The sequence below is a fragment of the Rhamphochromis sp. 'chilingali' genome, assembly GCF_963969265.1.
Source record: "Rhamphochromis sp. 'chilingali' genome assembly, chromosome: 2".
Taxonomy (NCBI): domain Eukaryota; kingdom Metazoa; phylum Chordata; class Actinopteri; order Cichliformes; family Cichlidae; genus Rhamphochromis; species Rhamphochromis sp. 'chilingali'.
In genome coordinates this window covers 55,573,032-55,593,590 of record NC_137930.1, presented here as the reverse complement: position 1 = coordinate 55,593,590, position 20,559 = coordinate 55,573,032, and the positions used below count along the sequence as shown (strand labels likewise).

Here is a 20,559-nt window from a genome sequence, read left to right as displayed (position 1 = left end):
AATGGGGGATGGGAGTCGGCGTCATGGTGACGCTTCATCACATCACAGTGACCTTGAATACCGAAATAGAAAAAAAATGGCAGGAGCTGAAATATTGGGGCTGAGCGTGCGGCAATAAATGAGTGAGTCACGACCAAATAAAGAAAAACAGCTGACAAGTACAAAAAATTATATCCCAGTTTTACTTATAAGACATATTAAAAAAGTGTACATTCATACATTACAAAGCTCTAACGTCCTCATATCATACTGAGATTGTGCTGCAGCTAAACTGATTATTCAGTGACCAAAGGCACACAAGGAGGAAATGTAATCAGCTGTAAAAATGGCTTATGTTTGCAGTTTTAGTGCAGTCCTGTAACATGCTCTCACAGGTCTCAGAGCTGTTTGCTGTCTGAACAGGTACCAGAAATTAAAAAAAAACAACATTAATAGATCCAGTCATTGGTATATTTCAAAAATAATTATAGTTTGTTATTATAATTTGATTCTGAATCAAAAACATGAAATGCTCTTTCAAAATTATAGTGAAATTATGGTTTGAAATAATGAGATGTTTTTTTAAATGAATGAGACACATTTATAAAGTGCTAAAGAAAACAAATATATAAAAAGTTAAAGATTTGAGATATGGAGTCAAAAGTTTAAGATGATTTTGATCAGGACTGTCAAACATAAGGCCTAGGGGGCAAAATCTGCCCAGCAAAGACTCCAATCCAACCCGCTGGACAGCTTTGGAAAATGTTAAGGAGGTCATAAAATTATGACTTTTAACTGCATTTTATTACGTTTTGAGCATCTCTTCCTACTATTCCTAACACATGTTCCTTCATTTTACACCAAGGTAATAGATTCATTAAATAAAATAAATTAAATAATTAAATGACTTAAATGAAGATCAAAGTCGATTGTGCATGGCCATCAGGTACAATGAGCTCAACATCCCTGCTTTAGATGCTTACATACTTGGGGGGTTGGTTTGTTAAAAACAAGGTATAGGCCATTACACAGTAAATCCATTTTACCTGTTCCTCTGTTGAGCTTATGAAAGGTGCCACCAGCACATAGCCAGTTATCATGATTGTGCACTTCTGCAGTTGATGACAACAGAACAAGATAGTGGAGGCCCACGGTAAACAAGCAGGTCACTCAAGTGTAAGTCAGCCATCTGTGTCCAGCATGGGCTCATCTACTGCTGTTTTTCACCCAGAGAGGAGCTCTCTGCTTCCAGACCTACTCTCCTCAAAGACTCTGTGTACTTTCTCTTTCCTATGTTGACAATGTCCTCGATCTCTTCGGCCAGGTCTCTCCGGCCGCTCTCGATCATAGCAGCCACCAGCCGAGATACTGCCCCGGGTGCTTCGTTCTTCTGCGCCCGGGCCCAGTGAAACAGCATGTCCAGGACCAAGGCACCCAGATTGTCCCTGGTAGCGAAGGAAAACACACCACTGAAATATATGTTCAAATCCCACAGTAAACTCTCTAATCTCCTACTGTTATACCTGTTATATCTAACGCACATTAGTATTAAAATGTGAATAGATTCGTACATTAAAATCCTACACACAAATGCAAAAACACACACACACGCACACACACATACATATACATAATGCGTTTTTCTTCCACCTCCAGGATGAATCAATAGAGGGTTTCTGAACACGAGGAGAAGGGGGAGGGCCAGATGAGCATCAGCCTGTGTGTAATCTCCTGCAGTGTCCCAGATGGCTTCGTGATGGCAGTGCAGATTAAAACAATCAAAATTCACTAGCATGTCTCTCCCACTCCGGGAATTTTCCTCCTGTTACATACATCTCACGCCAACTTGTTCCTGGCAAAGCTTTGACTGTGCCATGATGTGTGATCACTCACTCAACAAATGTACTTTCCTCCTTTTCTTTTTTTTACCTCTCTCTTGGCTAAAAATGTAAATGACTTAGTTTGACATATTTATTTTTTATATGGCACCCATTACCAAATTATTCATATATTATTAACAAGAATTTGAGATAGATAGATAGATAGATAGATAGATAGATAGATAGATAGATAGATAGATAGATAGATAGATAGATAGATAGATAGATAGATAGATAGATAGATAGATAGATAGATAGATAGATAGATAGATAGATAGATAGATAGATAGATAGATAGAGAGAGTAATGTTTTCACACACACTTCTTTTGCATAGAAAACTATCCACTCAGAACACATCACAGAGATTTCAGAATGAGGTTGCTTGGGTAACCCTCTAGTGAATTTCCTACTCTGTCATTCAGGGGTATTTTTGAGCACCACTGATTATCACTTCATTCACTCACCTAAAAGTTGAGAGTAGTTACTGACTTATTTGGAGGTTCATAAAACATAAAAAAATGTATTTGACATTACTGATTTAAAATCAACACCTTCAAGCTCGACTGAAATGTGCAGCTTCCACGTGGAAAAGCCAAATGTCTTCACTTAAGTAATTCTAAGTGAACATGATTGTTCAGTCCTACCTGTTCTTGTACTGGATGCGTTCCAGTTCTTGATAGCTCAAGCCCAGATTGAGGCCAATAACACGCCAGTCTTGTGCTATCTGAAGAGAGATGGACAGCAGGTTGGCTTCTGTCAGGTAGCCACTCTCAGGGTCACCCAGGTTCAGAGGAGGATACTCGACCTCCTCCATGATGAAAGTGTTCTCTGAGTTTAGAGCCTACAAGAACAATAAAGAAAGTGGTCCCTTTAGAGCATAGGGAGAAAGCCTCCTCTGAAATAATGCTTAGAAAACGTTTTTCTGTACTAACAAGAGTCTAGTTTAGAAACTAATAATAATGTATATAGACAGAACATTTTACATGCAATAACATCTTTTAAGATAAGAATAAAATAGGATCCATCTCTTCAACTGACAGGAAGTCTTAGAGGTAAAGTTGTAAGCCACTGGCTGTCGAGTCCTTTCCTCTTTCTGGCTACTTCCTCTGGCAGGTTGCTGGGAATCTCCCCTCTATAAAAGGACACCTGTAACAGAGGTGCAGAGCATATTATCAGTGTTGTCCAAAACCTGTTTAACCATAAAACACAGAAAGCACATTTACCTTTTTAAATGTGATTCATTATAATCAACAAGAACATTTATTAGGAATTAATCTCCTTTAGACACAAACTCCATTGGGCAAGAAGTATTATATATCAGGCCCTGAGAACAGTTTTATGTTGTTGGTCGCTCTGTGGTTCCTTGGAAAAACAGGCTGGATTACACTGTTTCCAGTTTAGAATAACAATTCCTTTAAATTGATAGCCCAGGGTCCACGGTTTATTGAGTTAAACCAAAATTGCCCTCAAATAATGGAGCAAGCACACCGCAGGGCAGCGAGGAAGAGTTTCTTTATTGCCACGCCGAAACTGATGCGATTCTTTATTATCATTGTGAAGTGGGTGAAGTGTGTAATTCTCTGTCTAACACGCTTGCAGTTCCAGACTGATGTTCGTTGGGTTGCCAGTAAAGATTGAGTAGGGTACTACGGCATTCCCATGTGAGCTCCACAGAGTAAAGCTGACGAGGACAGATCTTTGTCAATAAACCAGTTCTCCACATAGATGCCTCTGTTAAAAATGTTCTCTTATTCACCATGCGAGGAGCACAAGTCTTCTCCTTGGATATCTTACTCATAACAGACATTATCCAGACATATACAAGCACACAGGAAGCACCAGTGAGTTTACTAGAAGGAACTAAAACAGAAGGCTTTTTCCTTTTTATTCCCCTTTCCATAAAAACTGCACTACATCCATTAGGAAATAATGGGAGAGAGACCACCAATATCTAATATTCTAATGGTGAGCAATTGCAACAGAGAATTTCATTAGTTTTCAATCAACTGTTTTAGGTATCCTAGGAAGGTACAAGCTGTAAAAGAACCATTTTTAAAGAAAGTGTAGTCTTCTGACAAATCTCAGCTGTCAGGCTTAAAATTTGGATTTATAGGTCCACCTAAATAGGTACCTGGCACAAAGGACACACAGATAGATATCAGTGAAGCAAATCAGGCACACCTCACCTCCCACACACATTTGGGGATAACTACTTTCTTGCTATCTTTGGCTTCATGTTGCTCTAAAGAAAACATGTGAAAAGAGATTTATTATCTCTGAACTAAGCCATGGGACATCTGAGAAGTACTGAGAAGATGATATATGCCTCAAGAGAATGTGTATCTTTTTTAGTATTTACTTTACCTTCGTCTCCCCAAAGGTAAGGTCATTCAGCTGTCTACTTTTAACAGAGTGGGGTCTTCTGAGGCCATTCATAGAGAAATTATATCAATTCCCATGTGCTTCCACACATTTTTTTAAACCAACAGATTTAAAGGTATGTGGGGTCTATGTATGTAATGTTGTGCTATCTTAAAAATCCATACCTCACATTAAGTGTTCAGCTTTTGCTATAGACTAAAACTCTTGACCACAAGTTTTGATTCAATTCTGAGCTACCAGGACTGGACCTGCAGTGTTTTGAAAGGTGCAACTAATATTTTTTTCCAGCTCCAATGTAGCATACAGGAAAATGATGAGCTAAAATACAATAAAAAGAAACCACAGGACTGAATCAACACCACTAAGACAGGATCACAAAAATCACAGCAGTAAATATTATAGAATTGTTTTAACCTGTAAAATAGTGTAGGTCACATCTGGTCCCATCATGTAGAAATTGCTGCACAAGCATGTTAAAGGATAAAGTGCATGATGGCACTTTCACAGATGTGACCTTCAAGCTCATTTATACTGTGAAAAGTCCGTTTTTTTCTTATATACTATATTTGCATGCAAGCCTGTGAGTTTAAAAAAATGTGCTTTCCTAGTTAAATATAAAGCAGACAGTGTGTGCATGGTGGTGGTGGTGGTGGGGGGGTGGGGGTCTATGACTTACCTGCCCCCTCACTGGTCCCTTCTGACCCTGTGCTGAACAGATATACACTTCCTTCAGATTCTTCAGGCTGGAGTAAAACTCGAAACAGAGTCTTCCCCCCACACAGTCTGGTCTATCTGGAAAAAAACAGGGAAATATCAGTGTGAGACAAAAAGTTATGTCAGGCCAATCATTACACAACCGCACATCATAAGACCTCGGAAGAAAAGACAAACAAGCTAAAGTCCTTCTCCTGGCATTGATTAAATCCTTAAAAGAATCATCTGTATAGGTTTAAACACATATTTAATTTTTGTCCAAGAAGATAATTGATTCTCCTTTAAAATGACCTTTGTCCTGTTTATCGTGTGCAAATCTAGTAGTTAATTTTCAAATCGCGATTTCCAAAACACAGCGACATTGTATTCCTGGGGAAAAGTAACCTTTAAGTTAATGAAAATGTCATCACAAACAAAACATTTAAAAAGGTTTAGCGCTTTGGTGGTAAAAATTTTTTTACAGCAACAAAATAGGTTGTGTTATTTTGAGCCATGTTTTAACTGTTCCTCTTCTCCCCTTCTTTGCTCCTATGTGTCTGTTTCACTGTGACAAGCAGGGAGGGGAGCAGAGGAGAAGAATAAATGCACACAGAAGGTGAAACAGTGAACAGAGGACCTAACCCAAGCCCAAAGCAAACTATGAAATATTGAGTCTGAAACCATTGCAACATAGAAATGAAGCTTTTTGATCTGATTACATAGTTATCTATGAATGTGCTGCAAATATTATGTAAATCTTGGTTGTGATTCCTATATCTGGCAACTTCACCCCACACGTGCTGAAGGACGACGGGATTTCTCCCTTAGATTGGTTACCCTGGCTGACAATACAGTTCAGAGGAGAAAATACCATAATGGTATAGTCTGCTCTGTTCACTAATGATATAAAAACACCATCCATCCATCTTCTTCCACTTATCTGTATCAGGGTTGCCAGTTAAGCTCACTGTGTGAGCAGTGGCGACCATGTGATCAGTACAGTAGATTTGATAAAAACTCCAAATCAACCTCAAACAAGTTTCTCTAAGGCTTCATACCTGTGCTGATTTCTAAGCCTCTTTCAAAGCCAGCAAAGAACTGCTCTCCTTCCAGCAGGTCACACAGGTCTGAAGGCTGGGGTCCATCATATTGTTCTGTCAAAGACTGCATTCTGCTCTCTACCTGTGCAGGAAACACCACAACCATTGCTTAGCACCTGAGCATGCAGTTTACACCAGAAACAAATCAGTTCAAAGTCATACACTACCAAGGCTATGACACCACCTACAGTGGCTGACTCTGTGCACAGTGACAACACAGGAAAAAAAAAATCACCACAAACCTTGTTAGAAGGTAAGCACTGCAGCAGAACCTGTGAAGGATCAGTTTTCCTCTGGAGGACCAGGAACTGGACTTTGAACTGTTTTAACCTCTGGTAGATCTTCCTGACCGCCCCACTGACGCAGCGCTGTGTAGTATACCAGAGCCAGTACCTGTAGTGGTACACACATTATAATCCTACACTGTAAATTACATTTCAAAAGTGCTTTATGGTGATATAGAGCTGACCCTTACCAGGAGAAATGCGTAATGTAGAAAATGGCATACAAATGGGTAACATAGAGAGAGACTTGTGCTGTGATGTCAGTCCAGGTTTGGGCAGTGGGATCTCCATGGAGCAGATGCAAACAGGACATATCAACTGTATGGCCTGCAAAGAAAGGGAGAAAAACATTAATATACACTAATTTAATGTGTTATTACACACATGTGTGAGCATCAGGAGGGCCTAATGTACCGGTGACACCAGATGGCAGGGGAATCTGAACTTTGATTGGCTGTAGAAAATGCATGCTGGGAGTCTGGGAGAGACAAAGCAGGGGGCTGACTCTGGCCTGAGGATCACCGCACAGCGCCTGCACGTCTGACATAGACACCTGCAACACCTGCAAATCAGGAAACACCAAAGTCTTGCAGACCAGACAAGAACAGTGATGTCAATCATGTGTAGGTACTGCTGCTAGCTGACCTGTAAAGTGATGGTGCGAGTCTCCACTGTGGAATCCGGAGGAAAGTGAAGCTTTACTCCAGGATCAGCACTTGACACCAGTAAGCCTCCGGCTGGTGTGACAGAGCAGCTGTCCTTTACTGGGCGAGACACGGCCATAAACCAAGAAAAGTGGTTCACTGAGCAGCATGCCAGCTAAAGGTACAAAAAGAAGCCAGTTTCACCACTAATATAGTAATACTGTTTGTCCAAGACAAAAAAATAATTGTAATAATATCCATTTGCAGTAGCATGTTTTATGGGTTACCCTGGCTGGACGTCCCCCAGGGCGACTGCTATGGCTCTCACTTCCTCTCCTTAGCTCAGTGGGCAAAGTACTCCATGACTGTCCATCAAACGTCCGCACCACCACCTCCTTTCTTTTCGTCCGGTGATATGGCACACATACCTCAACAGGCTGTAAGCATTTTAGAGGTGAGATGCATTTATCTCATGCAAGTGCAAGAAAGAAACAGATAGGAAATAGCAAATATTTGATGGAAACCACTCAAGTTACTAGTCACATTCACACATTCATACAGTGCTTTATTTTGTGCATTTTAAGCCCATTATCTACCTCACATCCACACCTATGGCACCTGCTAACCTAACGTGCAAACAAACATAGAGAAATGGCCCAGGGTTTGATACATACATTCACCAGCCACTTCATTAGGTACACCTGCTCAATCCCTTACTGATATCAGAGGCCAGAGGAGAACAGCCACACTCCTTTGAGCTGATATGAAGGAAACAGTAATTCAAATATCTACTCATTACAACCAAGTATGCAGAAGAACATCTCTGAATGAACAACACATTAAACCTTGAAGCAGATGGTTAGCAGCAGTGGAAGACCACATCGGGTGCCACACCTCACAGCTAAGAACAGGAAACTGAGAATACAACTGGAAAAACATTGCCTGGTCTGATGAGTTTTTTGGGAAGTCTTTTCTTGGTAAACTTTGGGCATCTTACTACCAAGTAAGCATCATTTGAACACCACAAATGGTTTCTTGGATATGACAAAGAACTCACTGTACTCAAATGGCCTCCACAGTCACCAGATCTAAATCCAGTAGAGCATCTTTAGGATGTGGTGGAGCGGGAGATTCGAATCATCGATGTGCAGCCAACAAATCTGCAGCAACTGTGTGATGCTATTGTGTCAATTTGTACCAAAATGTATAACACTGTGCTGAATGTATGCCATGAAGAATTAAGGCAGGGGGTCAAACCTGGTACTAACAAGGTGAAACGAATAAAGTGGCTGATGACTGTATAACTAATATTACAAAAGAACTAGGTTGGTCATGTTTACCCGAGTGCGTAAATAACTAGGGTTCTAAACAAATATGTAAACTGAGGTAAAGTTCGGTTTCTCCACAGCCGCAAATCACAAACTACCAAATCATGATAACTAAATAGTTATGGAGTGTTCCTATACGCTTTAAAATACCTTTAAAAATGTGACTCCATGAGGACGAAGTTCCAGCGGATGACTAAGAAGGATCTCATGCTCCTCCAGCTGTACCCACTTTCGCTGTGGCCTCTTCTCGGCCCAGGCCAGTTTTGTGGCTGTCACTATGCATCCTGGGGGGAACACCAGCTCAGCCCCCCCTGGGAGGAACACGTGACACCCGGCAGACGAAATGCAGAAACTAAAGAGCAAAAGGAGCATCAAACCTTTTTTTTTTTTAAATATAGCTTGTATCAATTTAACTAACGGTATTATTTCAAAGAATGAGAAAATATGAGCCTGCTATGAGTGACACTCTACCTGTGCTGATTAAACCCAATGTGCAGTTCTGGGAGTTTTGTTTCTGCTTCATCTGGTGAGAATAAAACACAGTTAATATGCTAAAAACAAAGTTCAGCACTGCATGTTCAGGATCAAAATACATTGAGCTCTAATCGATTTTAAGCTCCTGTTTTTCTCTGTTCACCAGGTGTAGGAGAGAGAGGAGGAGGAGTTGGAGGTCGTCCCAGGGGATTGTCACGGACGTCTATTTTAAGCAGAGGCAGTTTGTTCAGACAGAGTGGGATCAGACGGAGGTCATTGCTGTAGATGACAAGTTCCCTGAGTGAAAGGAGAGAACCTGGGCAACAAAAAAAAGACAATGTTACTCTTTTTGAATTGCTCCGGAACCAATTTATCTTACATTAAGTGATTTTTCACTAGACACACCCACTCACCCTTATGCCCTTACCCATGCTCTCTGGTAGCTGCTTTAGCTTGTTCTGGGACAATTCCAGCTTAACAAGCTCCTCCAGTGAACCAATTTCGTCAGGTAGCTCCTGGAGGAGGTTATTTGACACATCCAGAGTCTGTAGTGCTTTCAGTTGACCCAGACCCGGGGGGAGAGACACCAGCTCATTCCCCAGGAGGGAGAGGTAGGTGAGGGAGGAAAGCTGGCTTATATCAGAGGGCAAAGCCGAGAGGTGGTTGTGACAGAGGAGCAACGAGGACAACATGGAAAGGCTAAGCAGACAGGATGGTAAACAGGAGAGCTGGTTGAAGGAGAGATCCAGGTGCACCAGATGGGAAAGTAAGGAAACAGATGCTGGTAAGGTGGTGAGGAGGCCAGGCAGGGGGTCACCCCTTGAGTCATGTAAACAGTGTCCTTTAGTTAGAAAGAAAAATGCAATTAGAGCAAAAGAAAAAGACAGAGAATCACAGAAGAATTATCATTCTATGACACAGTATTACATAGTTTAACTTAACTAAAGGCAACAACTAAAATGCAATGAAACAAGTATGGTGACAAGCAGATGACACTGAAATAAATTTATGAAAAAAGTACCCCGAATAGCCAGTGATCGTAGCTTTGTCAGATGGGACAGGACATCCAGTGCACCATCCAGCCCTGCTTTTTCCTCAGAGCCCAGCCTCAGGTACTGAAGGCCCTTCAGCTGCCCCGGGATGGACTCCCAAAGGAGGGGCAATGCAGCTGCACCTCCCCGGTACACATCCAGGGTCAATCTTGTATCAGTCAACACAGCTGAAAGCTCCACGGAAGGAGGCAAGGGTGGAGACAAGGACAAGGGAGAAGAAGATGAGGAGGAAAAGTCGGTGTGACGGCTGGAGGAGTATGAGCAGGAGGGAAGGGTGGATATGGAGGGAGCACAGGTATCCATAAGGCTGATGGGAGACACAGAGGGGGGATCAACAACATCTCCCTGCTCTCCAAACATAGTGGGGCCAGCCATCCTCTCCTGTTCCTGATTCAAAAGTCCCCAGATTCCGTGGGCCAAAATTTCTGCAACTCCACCTGAAAGGCTGCATGCAGGTGTAACCTCCACCTCTCCGTCTTCCGTGCTGGCTGCATGGCATCCACAATCTTCATCGGGAGGCGCGTCGTCTTCGCTGCCTCTGTCCATTGAACACACAGTCTGTTAGCTGACTTGCCCCTCGCCCAGTACTTTCCTGAGAATTTCTCCCCGCATAACATTTGTTATGTACAGGTCATGTCATTACACCCAGACGGAGCTAAGAGGCTCCCATGAGAAGGGACGAACAGTTTATGTGTGGCACAAGTTCTGAATTAGTTTAATCTAACCACTACGAAGCTAAACGTTATTAGTTATGGCCATAGCTATAATTAAGAACAAAAATGCTAATTAAAAAATATCCGCTCACTACGGTGGAGCTCTTAGTATTCGCTTTAATTAACCAGAGCTGTGTACGACTTAATGCAACGTTATTAGATTACTAACGTGTAACAAAGGAGTCTGGTTTCTTAACTCTTTATCGCTACTTCCGGAAACCAGATTGTTTTTTAAAAAGAGGGCTCTGCGTCACTGTTGTTCGTTTGTTTTGTTCACAAGATCTGGCGACGGAAGATAGGAGGAGTCAAATCGACATTTTCCGTTTAATTCTAGAAGCCCGCCCCTTCGGTAGCTCTTGTGTATCACAACGAGCGCCTTGATGGTGGCGCCGCCAAAGTTTCAGCAGAGAGCGGGACTGTCGTTTTAGCAACGTGTGCAGTGATGTTAGTCCCCCTTTGTCCATCGGGCGGCGCTGTTGAGATCATTTTATTGCTGTAGGCGTTAGTGTGATGATGTCCACCCATAAACACTATTTTCAGATGTTTCATGCTATGAACAATTTTAAACGCGAACGTAATGATACGATTAATGAAATAATTGTAAAATTATTTTTTTAAATTGGTAAAATTACCAGTGACTGTGGAGGTAATTTGAGTACAGTGAACTCATTGTCATGTTTAAGAAACCAGTTTGAGATGATTTGAGCTTTGTGGCATGGTGTGTTATCCTGCTGAAAGATTCCATCAGCAGGCTGTGGTGTTTAAATGATGCTCAGTTGGTAGTAAGGAGCCCAAAGTGTCCTAAGACAAAATCCCATACAACTTTACACCACCACTAGCCTGAATCTTTGATACCTCCAATGGATCCAAGCGTTCTTGTATTTTTCAGAGATGCTCGTATATATACCTTAGCTTAAGTATTTGAGCTATTTTTGCCTTCATATCAGATCAAAGTGGTATGGCCATTCTTTCTTGACCTCTGGTATCAAAATGACATTTTCACCCAGATCACTGGATATTTTCTTATTTTCAGACTATTCTCTGTAAGCCCCAGGATGGCCTGTGGAAAAAACCCAGCAGATCAACAGTTTCTGAATTACTCAGGCATGCCTGTCTGGCCCCAACAACCGTGCGCTTTTGAAGTTATTTAAATCACCTTTATTCCTAATTCTCATGCTTGGTTTGAAGAGCACGTTGTCTTGACCATGTATACATGCCTAATGCATTGAGTTCCTGATTTAATATTTGCATTAACTTACAGTTAACATATTCATATAAATTATACACATACCAAAATTGTTACTTTTAACTTACTGACAAATGTTACTTAAAAGTAATATTTTCAGTCTGCAGTTATTCTGGCATACACAAAACAGCCATAACATATGATATTTAATATATATGTATGTTTATAAATAAATATTTTTTTTATATAGAAAATAGCTCTAGAAGACCTTTAGCTTCTATACTGTCATCATTCGTCCTCAAACGTGCTACTTGTTTTTAACTGTGTTGTCCATTTGTTCAGTGATAAGTCCAGAAATCAATATGTCGATGAGGAAATTATGTCAAAAGGTCATAGTGGAAAATTTGCTTTAAAGTGTAAAAGTATTTGTTTGACTAAGATAAATTATGCCGAAGGTCAAAGGTGGTAGAGTCAGAGTGATCAGAACATAATACTCGGTCAGAAAAAAGTGTCACCTCCTGTATTCTTTTGTTGTTGTTTTTTAGTGGCTTTCTTATGGAAGAAATATGGTGTCCCGAACAGAATCTGAATCAGTTCCCACAGCAGTGACTATTTGCAATCTATTTCTGTGAAGTGTTGCAGAAAAACATTTCAGTGTTATTGCTGGGTGTACTTCAGGCGCAAGAGATTTGGGACTTCATTACTGTATGTTGCGAAACCCTACTACCATTTCAACTTGTACCAATGTTTACTATTTTGTGGCGATACGCGCGGGAGGTATGTGTGTGTGTGTGTGTGTGTGTGTGTGTGTGTGTGTGTGTGTGTGTGTGTGTGTGTGTGTGTATGGGTGGTGGTGGTGGTGGTGAGGGGGGGGGGGGGGATAATCTGGTTTATTTTGCCAATATTGCATAACAGGAAATCAATACACCTTCCGAGCGATAACACCAATCGTTGAAGAAAATCCTCATAGTTGTCAGGACATGTTTTCCTGACAACGAAAAAACATAAACAGATAGACAAATATAGAAAGAACAAAACAAAACGCCTTGCTCCGTCTGGGGACGAACTTTTGACAGCTGTCAGAGAAGACGCGTGTGACCGCTCTGTGACTTTCCGGGTGTTTCAACAACGCAGAGTGTGATTGGTCGCTTTAGTATCTTTCTCGATTGTGATTGGTGAACTAGAATTTGCGGTGTCGTTGATGATTGGCCAGCCGGGTTCGCTCTACGCCCTCCTCACGCCAGTACTTCATGAAATCACAACAAGTCCCCGTGGTCTACTGCGTCGGTATATTAACCAGTCCAGGGCTGCTTGTAATTACAGCTTTCTTACTTTTTACCGTGAAGGCATTTTTAAACAGTCTGACTGTTTCGGCGCTACCTGCAACGGAAAATCTGACTTAGGCTTAACCAAAACAGGAGACCGACATTAAGTTATGAACAGGCTCTAGAAGCAGACTGTTAGCAAGTTTTTATAAGTTGGTATCTGCGTAAACTCAGTCGTATCGTGTTCCAGCGACCTTAGCCCCACTGGAGTCCACAGCTGTGGACCGCCCTGGCAGGATGTTTCCACTGGACTCCCCGTGGAACATCTCTTTCGCCGGCTGCGGCTTCCTTGGTATCTACCACATTGGCGTGGCTAGCTGCCTGCAGGAGCAGGCTCCCTTTCTGGTCCAGAACGCCCGGCACATATACGGTGCATCTGCTGGAGCTCTCACCGCCACTGCTCTGGTCACTGGAGTATGTCTCGGCAAGTATCTTTTGGGTCTTAGATTACTAAGCTCGAGTACTATGTAGGAGTTATTGCATGTAACTATGCGTTATAGCTTGAAATGAGCGGGATAAGAAAATGATGTAGCATGAAATTGAAACAGAGTGGCATTGAGGCCATCCTCACGCTCATCAGCTCAGTGGTGCAACTCAAAAGTGATAACCATCTTCTGAGGAAGAGAGGATGTTTTGTAACAGGATTGTCATCAATCTTCTAATTCTTGCTTTAAATGTATCGCCTGTTACCCGAGCAAGTCCCCTTATCTGATGCTGTGCATGTAAAAACCGATTGTGAATGTATTTGTGTCTATTTTGTTGTATACTACACGACCTTCCCAAGTACTATGAATGTAATATTGGAGTATTGCTAAAATTTGGCATGCTTTTAATTATATATATATTAAAAGCATTAAAAGCATATGTATATATATATATATATATATATATATATATATATATATATATATATATATATATATATATGTATATATATATATATATATATATATATATATATATATGTGTGTGTGTGTGTGTGTGTGTGTGTTACACTGATGTCCATTAACCTGTCTCGCTGCAACAAAAGCACCAAAACTTTCTGTCATAAAGTGCACAACAGTTCCCAGACGCCAATGTCTGTTTCCCTGTTTCACAGGAGAGGCTGGTGCAAGCATCATTGAGGTTGCCAAAGACGCGAGAAAGCGGTTCCTCGGGCCGATGCATCCTTCCTTTAACCTGGTGAAGATCGTGCGACACATGCTGCGACGCACTCTGCCAGCTGATTCCCACCATCGAGCCAGTGGGAGGCTGGGAATCTCTCTCACCCGAGTTACAGATGGAGAAAACGTCCTGGTGACCCAGTTCAACAACAAGGAGGAAGTGGTGCAGGTATGCAGTGTTAATACTTTGATCAGCAGGCTTGCTGCAACATAATATTCATCTCCACTGCAGCTCCTTTGTTATTGAGGCAAAACAAATGATATGCAGATGCTACATTGGACTATGACACACAATGTTTTCACCATTTTCTGATATGTTGTGCTTGAATTGTTGTGTAGGTTGTTATATTGTAATAATAAAAGTTACAAGCTGCAGCCCTAGTTTTTAAAAAAAAAATTCAGTTAATGTTATTATAAAATATCCTTTAAGACCAGAAAAACAATAATAATAATTTCTGATATCACAGCGTTTATGTGCTGAGAGTATTATTTAGCTGCAGTCTGCTTGATTTGATTTAAATCAATCAGAAAATCTCCAGCAGTCAAAGAACTGTATTTCCTTTTACAATTATTAATCAGACGTTGTTTCTTATTATTTCTTTTCCAAATCAGGCGTGTGTCTGCAGTGCCTACATCCCAGTGTACTGTGGCATCATTCCTCCCACACTGCAAGGAGTAGTAAGTAAATGTACTCTTATCTGGCACCTGTGCACCTTTCTTTTAATCTCACGTTCCTGCTTTTGGAATATTTAATTAAATCTTTCCCTAAGAAGATATTAAATGTTGGAATATAGAAGCACAGCATGTTTAAAACATGTCATGGCGAGTCCGTTTTGCTGCTTTGCTTGAATTACACATCGTGTTTCCTTCTATTGTGCTTTGCTGTGACTTTTGGCAGTTTTTCTTCTTTCTGTAAGTGCTCCTGTCAGGGGCCTCCCTTCCCTGAGAATGTGTTTGCTCTGAATGGCATGTGCTTGGAAACAATGATTATAAAATTCCTGCAGAGTTAGTGTTTGTCGCAGATCTCACACTAAAGGGGGAAGTTTTGCTGGCCATGTTTCTAGAACAAAGGTTTTTTTTCTGGGAAACATCATTGAGCAATACCAGCGTTCCCAACTGCTCGCCGTGGCCTTTGTGATGGTTTGTTTGGAGCTCACGTGCTCTTGTTTGTATGCAGAGCTTGTGACCAAAATTAGAGAGTAGCAGAGCCAAATATGATGGTGCAGACACAGGCTTTGAAAGTTAGTCCGTTCTAACTCTCTTAACCCTCAGTGGCTCAAGTTCAGATGGCTGATGTCATCCACATCTTATCTGTTGACACAGTGTGAAACCTCTGCCATGCCTCCACTTCAATAAAAACACAGATTAGTCAATACACGGGATTTTATGTCATTGCTATCATCATCCTGTTTAGGAAATGCTGTAAGGACACGAGTCCTTTAAAGTCAATCACGTGTTACTTTCTGTAGATTTTCTGATGTTATTTTTTCTTTATTCGTGTAGCGATACGTTGATGGAGGAATCTCAGACAACCTCCCTCAGTACGAGCTAAAAAACACCATCACCGTGTCCCCGTTCTCAGGAGAGAGCGACATCTGCCCCCGAGACACCTCGACCAACATGCACGAGCTTCGCTTCACCAACACAAGCATCAAGTTCACTCTCAAAAACCTCTACAGAGTCTCCAGAGCACTTTTTCCTCCAGATCCAATGGTATGTAGCTTGATTACAGCCTTCCGGATCTATGCACATAGAGATACACACACAGCTGCCGACAAATTGATTGGCTCAGTGAGTGAACTCAGTGGACCTCTCTGACTCATGTGAGATAACTCTATGTGTTTGTTTTGAGTGCAGGTAATGAAGGCCATGTGTAAACAGGGATACACGGACGCGCTGCATTTTTTAAAGAGAAATGGTAAGGGTTGTTGATCTGCCAACTTACTTCAAAGCTTCTTCTGATTGGTACTGACAAGTCGAATCGATCTTTTGTCCCCTGGCTCTGAGATATGTACAAACATTATCAGCCAGATATACTATCACTGCTTGTGCTTCCGATGACTATGTGATCAAATCAATAGACTGATTTTTCCTGTGATTTGGCGTCTCTTAGCCGTTATCGTTAGTCGTTAGCTTTATGTAACTCAAAGCATGAGTTTACTAAGGTGACACTTAGCAACACAAGTATTTTAAACATTATGAACTCGTTAAGTTATTTATTTTATTAAGAAATGACTCTGACAGATGGTCCCAGATTAAATGAGTTACTCTGGTATTTTCTCTTCTTTTCAGGATTGCTTAATCTCCACCGAATTTATACAGACAGATCACTACTAACTAACAAAGAAGAAAATGAGGAAGTCAGTGAAGAGGAGGACGCAAATAAAAGTGAAGACAAAGAAAAGTCCCAGGTGGAAGAGACAGCATTGGAGGTTTATGCCTGCGCCTCTTTCGACGAGCAGATCATTGAGTACCTTCCTCCCGCTCTGCACAAAGGTAACATGATGCCGAAGGTACAGACTGAGTTGAAAAGTTGGTACACTGTGACAAAGCAAGAAATGGAACCTTTTAGTGTAAACTGAAAGCAGCATCTGCCTGGGTAGTGGATAAATATATCTAGAGATTAAAAACAATTTAAAACTCCTTTAATAATCTTTAAAATATTTGTCACTGTGAACAATAATGCAAGGACTTAATGTTTAAAATGTTAAGCAATGTTGCTTTTTTGTTCCATTTCTCCCAGTTTCAAACAAAGTTTTTAGCATCTTGCACAGTTGGTTCATATTAAAACTCTCTTTAGGAGAAATCACAGCTTGTAAGCCTTTATGTAGCCAGCTGAGTTTTTCGATCCTTGTGAAGCCTTGTAAATCTAACTAAAGTCCTGAGACCTTTGTAAACATTTTGCCTGCTACTCTTTTTCCAGAAAAGAGGCAGCAATGGCCAAGATCTTTATGTTTTTGTGACTAGACGTCTTGTGTCATATCTCAGGAATACCTGGAGTGAATTCTTTAAATTGAACTTATGGAGGAACTCTCTGTGTTTAAATGTCACTGTGACCTCACAACAAACATTTGGGTTTTTTGGGTTTTTTTGTTAATGAAGAATTCGTACAACATTTATACAAATGTCTAAAATGATAAAATTGCTAAAGGTCAAATCAGGGCAGACTTGGATATGAACTGCACCTCTAACCCATGGGTAAAGGCATAAAACTGAGAGGTGATTATTCTAGTGCCAGTTGTTTTATAAAACCCTTATCTTAGTTTAAAATTAAAAAGAGCATGGTTCATCTTTTGGAAATCAGCAAATTTTCTGCTAACTATAATAGTCACAGCACAAATTCAGAGTAAAAGTGCTCAAACCTTTATGTCACTGCAAGTCTTGTGGGAAAATAAAGTACACAATCTTCCCTGTACCGAAAAAAATCGATTTGATATGTCATAAGATAGAACTTGTGTACAGTTTCTTTGTAGTTTTGCACAGAGGAGGGTAATTCTGTCTCTCTGCCTCCCTCTGCAGCTCTGGTCGAGGCCTGCATGGAGAGGAGGAGCCTGGCGCAGTCGCTAAGCAACCTGCTTCCTGTCAGGATGGCCACAGCCATGATGCTTCCCTACACTCTCACCCTGGAGTCTGCTATGTCCTTGACTCTCAGGTGCTATAGGACTTCATTACGTCTGTCTGTTTGTACATGTAGTCCCTTTTATTGAACTAATTACCTTTAAACTGTATTTCACTTAGAGTGCATACAGTGAAAATCGATCTTAGCACCATTTTACTATTACTGCAATATTTATAGTATTATTTAAGTTGGTTCAGTCAGTTACTGCTCTTACTGTCTGGGAGCAACTGTAACCTTATAATTTCCTCAGGGATTAATAAAGTATTCTGATTTTGATTCTGGCGACTATGTCCTCTGGTGACTAATAATCGTTTGTCCCTTGTGTAGACTTTTGGAGTGGCTGCCAGATGTACAGGAAGATGTGGTGTGGATTCAAGAACAGTTATTGAAAATCCTACAGTGTTTTCTTCGCCAGACCTCCAGAAGCTTGTCCCGCAGTGTATCTGCCAGGTAGGTTTAGCCCTGCAGTTACACAAAGCTTTGACTTACTGTTTCTGCCATCCATTTATGCCACATATTTACAACGCCTGTCATTATGATGCCATGTTGATAAACCCCAAAACTGGATCTGCTTCATACAGTGAATGAACAGGGCTGAATTTCAACTGGGTTAAACCTACAGTAACTGGTTATGTGATCCTGTTGGGGGCAGCAGAAACAAGTAGCGACTAAAAATCCCTGTTCTGTCTGATAAATTGACCGTGTTGACACATCCAGCAGTTACAGAGCAACAGTATCATTTGGTTGCTGTAGCTACCTGCCGTGTAGTTCACAGAAGATGATCTACAGTGAGGTTTTAGGATCTATATGATAATTTGAAAGTGAAGCAGAGCCGCTAACTGCAGATTCCCTCTCCTCGTTCACACATCTGCATTTGATTCGTTGTCATAAAAATGTTTTTTTTTGTATCTAAACCTGATTTAATAACACAAAATCACACAGTTACAGCTTACTCCATATTCATGCTGGTAAATACTTCTCATGAATACTAGGTTGTTCTGCCAACTGGAGCTGCACCACTACAAGTCCATCCCATCCCACTTCAGCTCCCCAAGCCTGTTTCCCACTTGGGTGAACGGGAGGAGCTCTTCAGTCCAGGATGTCTTCATGCGTCTGGAAAACTACAAGAGGCAGCTGCTTTCAGATGTGCTCTGTATCAACATGGATCTGCAAGGCTCCTTCAAAACTGGAATGATGTCACCAGATAACAGCTCTGCTACTGACCTTTCCTCTGACCTTTCCTCTGAAGGTCTCACAATGCACACAGGTTGTCTTAATCTTCCAAATGATGCTAACTCTGGAAACTACCAGTAGCTGCTAAGAGTGCTGATAGAGAGAACATCAAATCAGATTTAAAGATCTGTCTTCTTCCTCATGTTAAGGTATTTTCGGCTGAAAGAAGATCTTTCTAATATGATCGTCCCCATTTTCTAATGGTTGGAAATTTTAATTGTTTCACATATTTACACTTAACTTTGTATTAAATGCCTTTGGACCAGTGCATGACGCTGAACTGAGGTTTTTGCTCAACTATTGTAAGGCCATACACACATCATGATCGTATGTCTATAGAAGTGCATTTAAACTTAGCACATGTGCTCAGTCATGTACAGACTTGAATTACAGGATGTTGGAAACAAAGAATGAGCACTTGAGGTTGCACGGTTAAAATAGGTGTGTGTTTATGTTTTTGGTGGAGTGCTGACCAGTAGTTAATCAGAGTTTTCCTTCTGTATCCAGTCATGAGCTTTAAGTAACTTTTGCTACACAGAGGGCAAAACGACTGATGAACCAGTCTGTTTAGTACACGTACCTACTCCATTTATGTGATGCAAGTGTCAATGCATAGTGTGAAAGACAACACTTTATGTTTCTTGGTTCATTTTAATGGCAATGCCTTATGTATTAACAATTATTTATATGAAAAATACAAAAGAGCTTTACTTTTTCCAAATCACGTATATATTTTTTGATCATCTTGATTTATTTAGATGTAAGTTGAAGCTTTTTATAAATGATTTTAAATATTTAGCATTGAATGTTGACAGATTTGATTTGTTGCTACATGTTTAGTGCATAAATCAAAAATGTGATTTTTTTTTTTTATGAAGTCCCATTAATCTGACTGTGCCTTTTGTTCGTAGGTTACAACCTACTTGTTAAAATTCTTCTTGCACTGTGTGCTGCATCTTTAACTGTGTGATCTACTCCCATGCTGTGCCTTAACCTTCAATGAAATAATTGCAAAATGAGTGCCAAATGATGTAAAACAAAAAAATGTTTCAGAGAAAAATATAATAATAATAATGGATACTTTATTGATCCCCATGGGGAAATTACTTGTTTTTCTCTGCATTTGACCCATTCACTCAGTGGGCAGCCCACTAAGCAGTGTGTAGGGACGGTACCTTGCTCAGGGGTACCTCAGGGTAGCCATTAAGTGGATTCGAACCGCCGACCTTCCGATCATGGGGCGACCACTTTACCTACTGAGCTATCCCTGCCCCAGGGATGTATGTTTGTTATTGTGAAATAAAGTGATGATCAATATTTGTGTCTTCATATTCCTCTTCTCACATTAGCCTGTAAACCTGTAGCTGACAATGAAAAGAAGAAAAACGTAACACATGCCAGGCAGTGACCAAATAATGACTCAGGGATCATGGCAGACTTTGAAAAATACCGCAGTGAAATGAACAAGGACAAAATAACACAGCAGGATACAGTTGGACAGCA

At 40.8% G+C, this 20,559-nt stretch overlaps 2 protein-coding genes across 2 annotated transcripts; one reads left to right on the top strand and one right to left on the bottom strand.

Annotated features, from left to right (window-relative positions):
- Positions 1 to 163: 163 nt before the first annotated feature.
- On the bottom strand, positions 164 to 10,777 carry pidd1 (p53-induced death domain protein 1). The gene is given in 16 exon segments (XM_080869109.1): positions 164 to 1,198; positions 1,201 to 1,424; positions 2,505 to 2,701; positions 2,899 to 3,006; positions 4,919 to 5,034; positions 5,994 to 6,117; positions 6,278 to 6,428; positions 6,511 to 6,646; positions 6,734 to 6,881; positions 6,965 to 7,138; positions 7,251 to 7,400; positions 8,442 to 8,643; positions 8,763 to 8,814; positions 8,929 to 9,081; positions 9,193 to 9,606; positions 9,787 to 10,777. Coding segments are annotated over 16 exon segments (2,964 nt in total). The 5' UTR covers positions 10,364 to 10,777; the 3' UTR covers positions 164 to 1,160.
- A 2,171-nt stretch (positions 10,778 to 12,948) lies between these two features.
- On the top strand, positions 12,949 to 20,192 carry pnpla2 (patatin-like phospholipase domain containing 2). The gene is made up of 9 exons (XM_080876399.1): positions 12,949 to 13,465; positions 14,141 to 14,373; positions 14,817 to 14,882; positions 15,708 to 15,917; positions 16,062 to 16,122; positions 16,497 to 16,700; positions 17,724 to 17,856; positions 18,151 to 18,273; positions 18,816 to 20,192. Exons 1-9 carry the CDS (start codon positions 13,279 to 13,281, stop codon positions 19,135 to 19,137), a joined length of 1,539 nt encoding a protein of 512 aa, XP_080732525.1. The 5' UTR covers positions 12,949 to 13,278; the 3' UTR covers positions 19,138 to 20,192.
- Positions 20,193 to 20,559: the final 367 nt, after the last annotated feature.

What these genes read in the sequence shown, in the direction of transcription:
- pnpla2 (XM_080876399.1), top strand. Translation starts at nt 13,279, where the DNA reads ATGTTTCCACTGGACTCCCCGTGGAACATCTCTTTCGCCGGCTGCGGC. An exon ending in ACAAGGAGGAAGTGGTGCAG is followed by an intron (nt 14,374 to 14,816) that starts GTATGCAGTGTT and finishes TTTCCAAATCAG; the next exon opens with GCGTGTGTCTGCAGTGCCTA. An exon ending in TCCCGCAGTGTATCTGCCAG is followed by an intron (nt 18,274 to 18,815) that starts GTAGGTTTAGCC and finishes CATGAATACTAG; the next exon opens with GTTGTTCTGCCAACTGGAGC.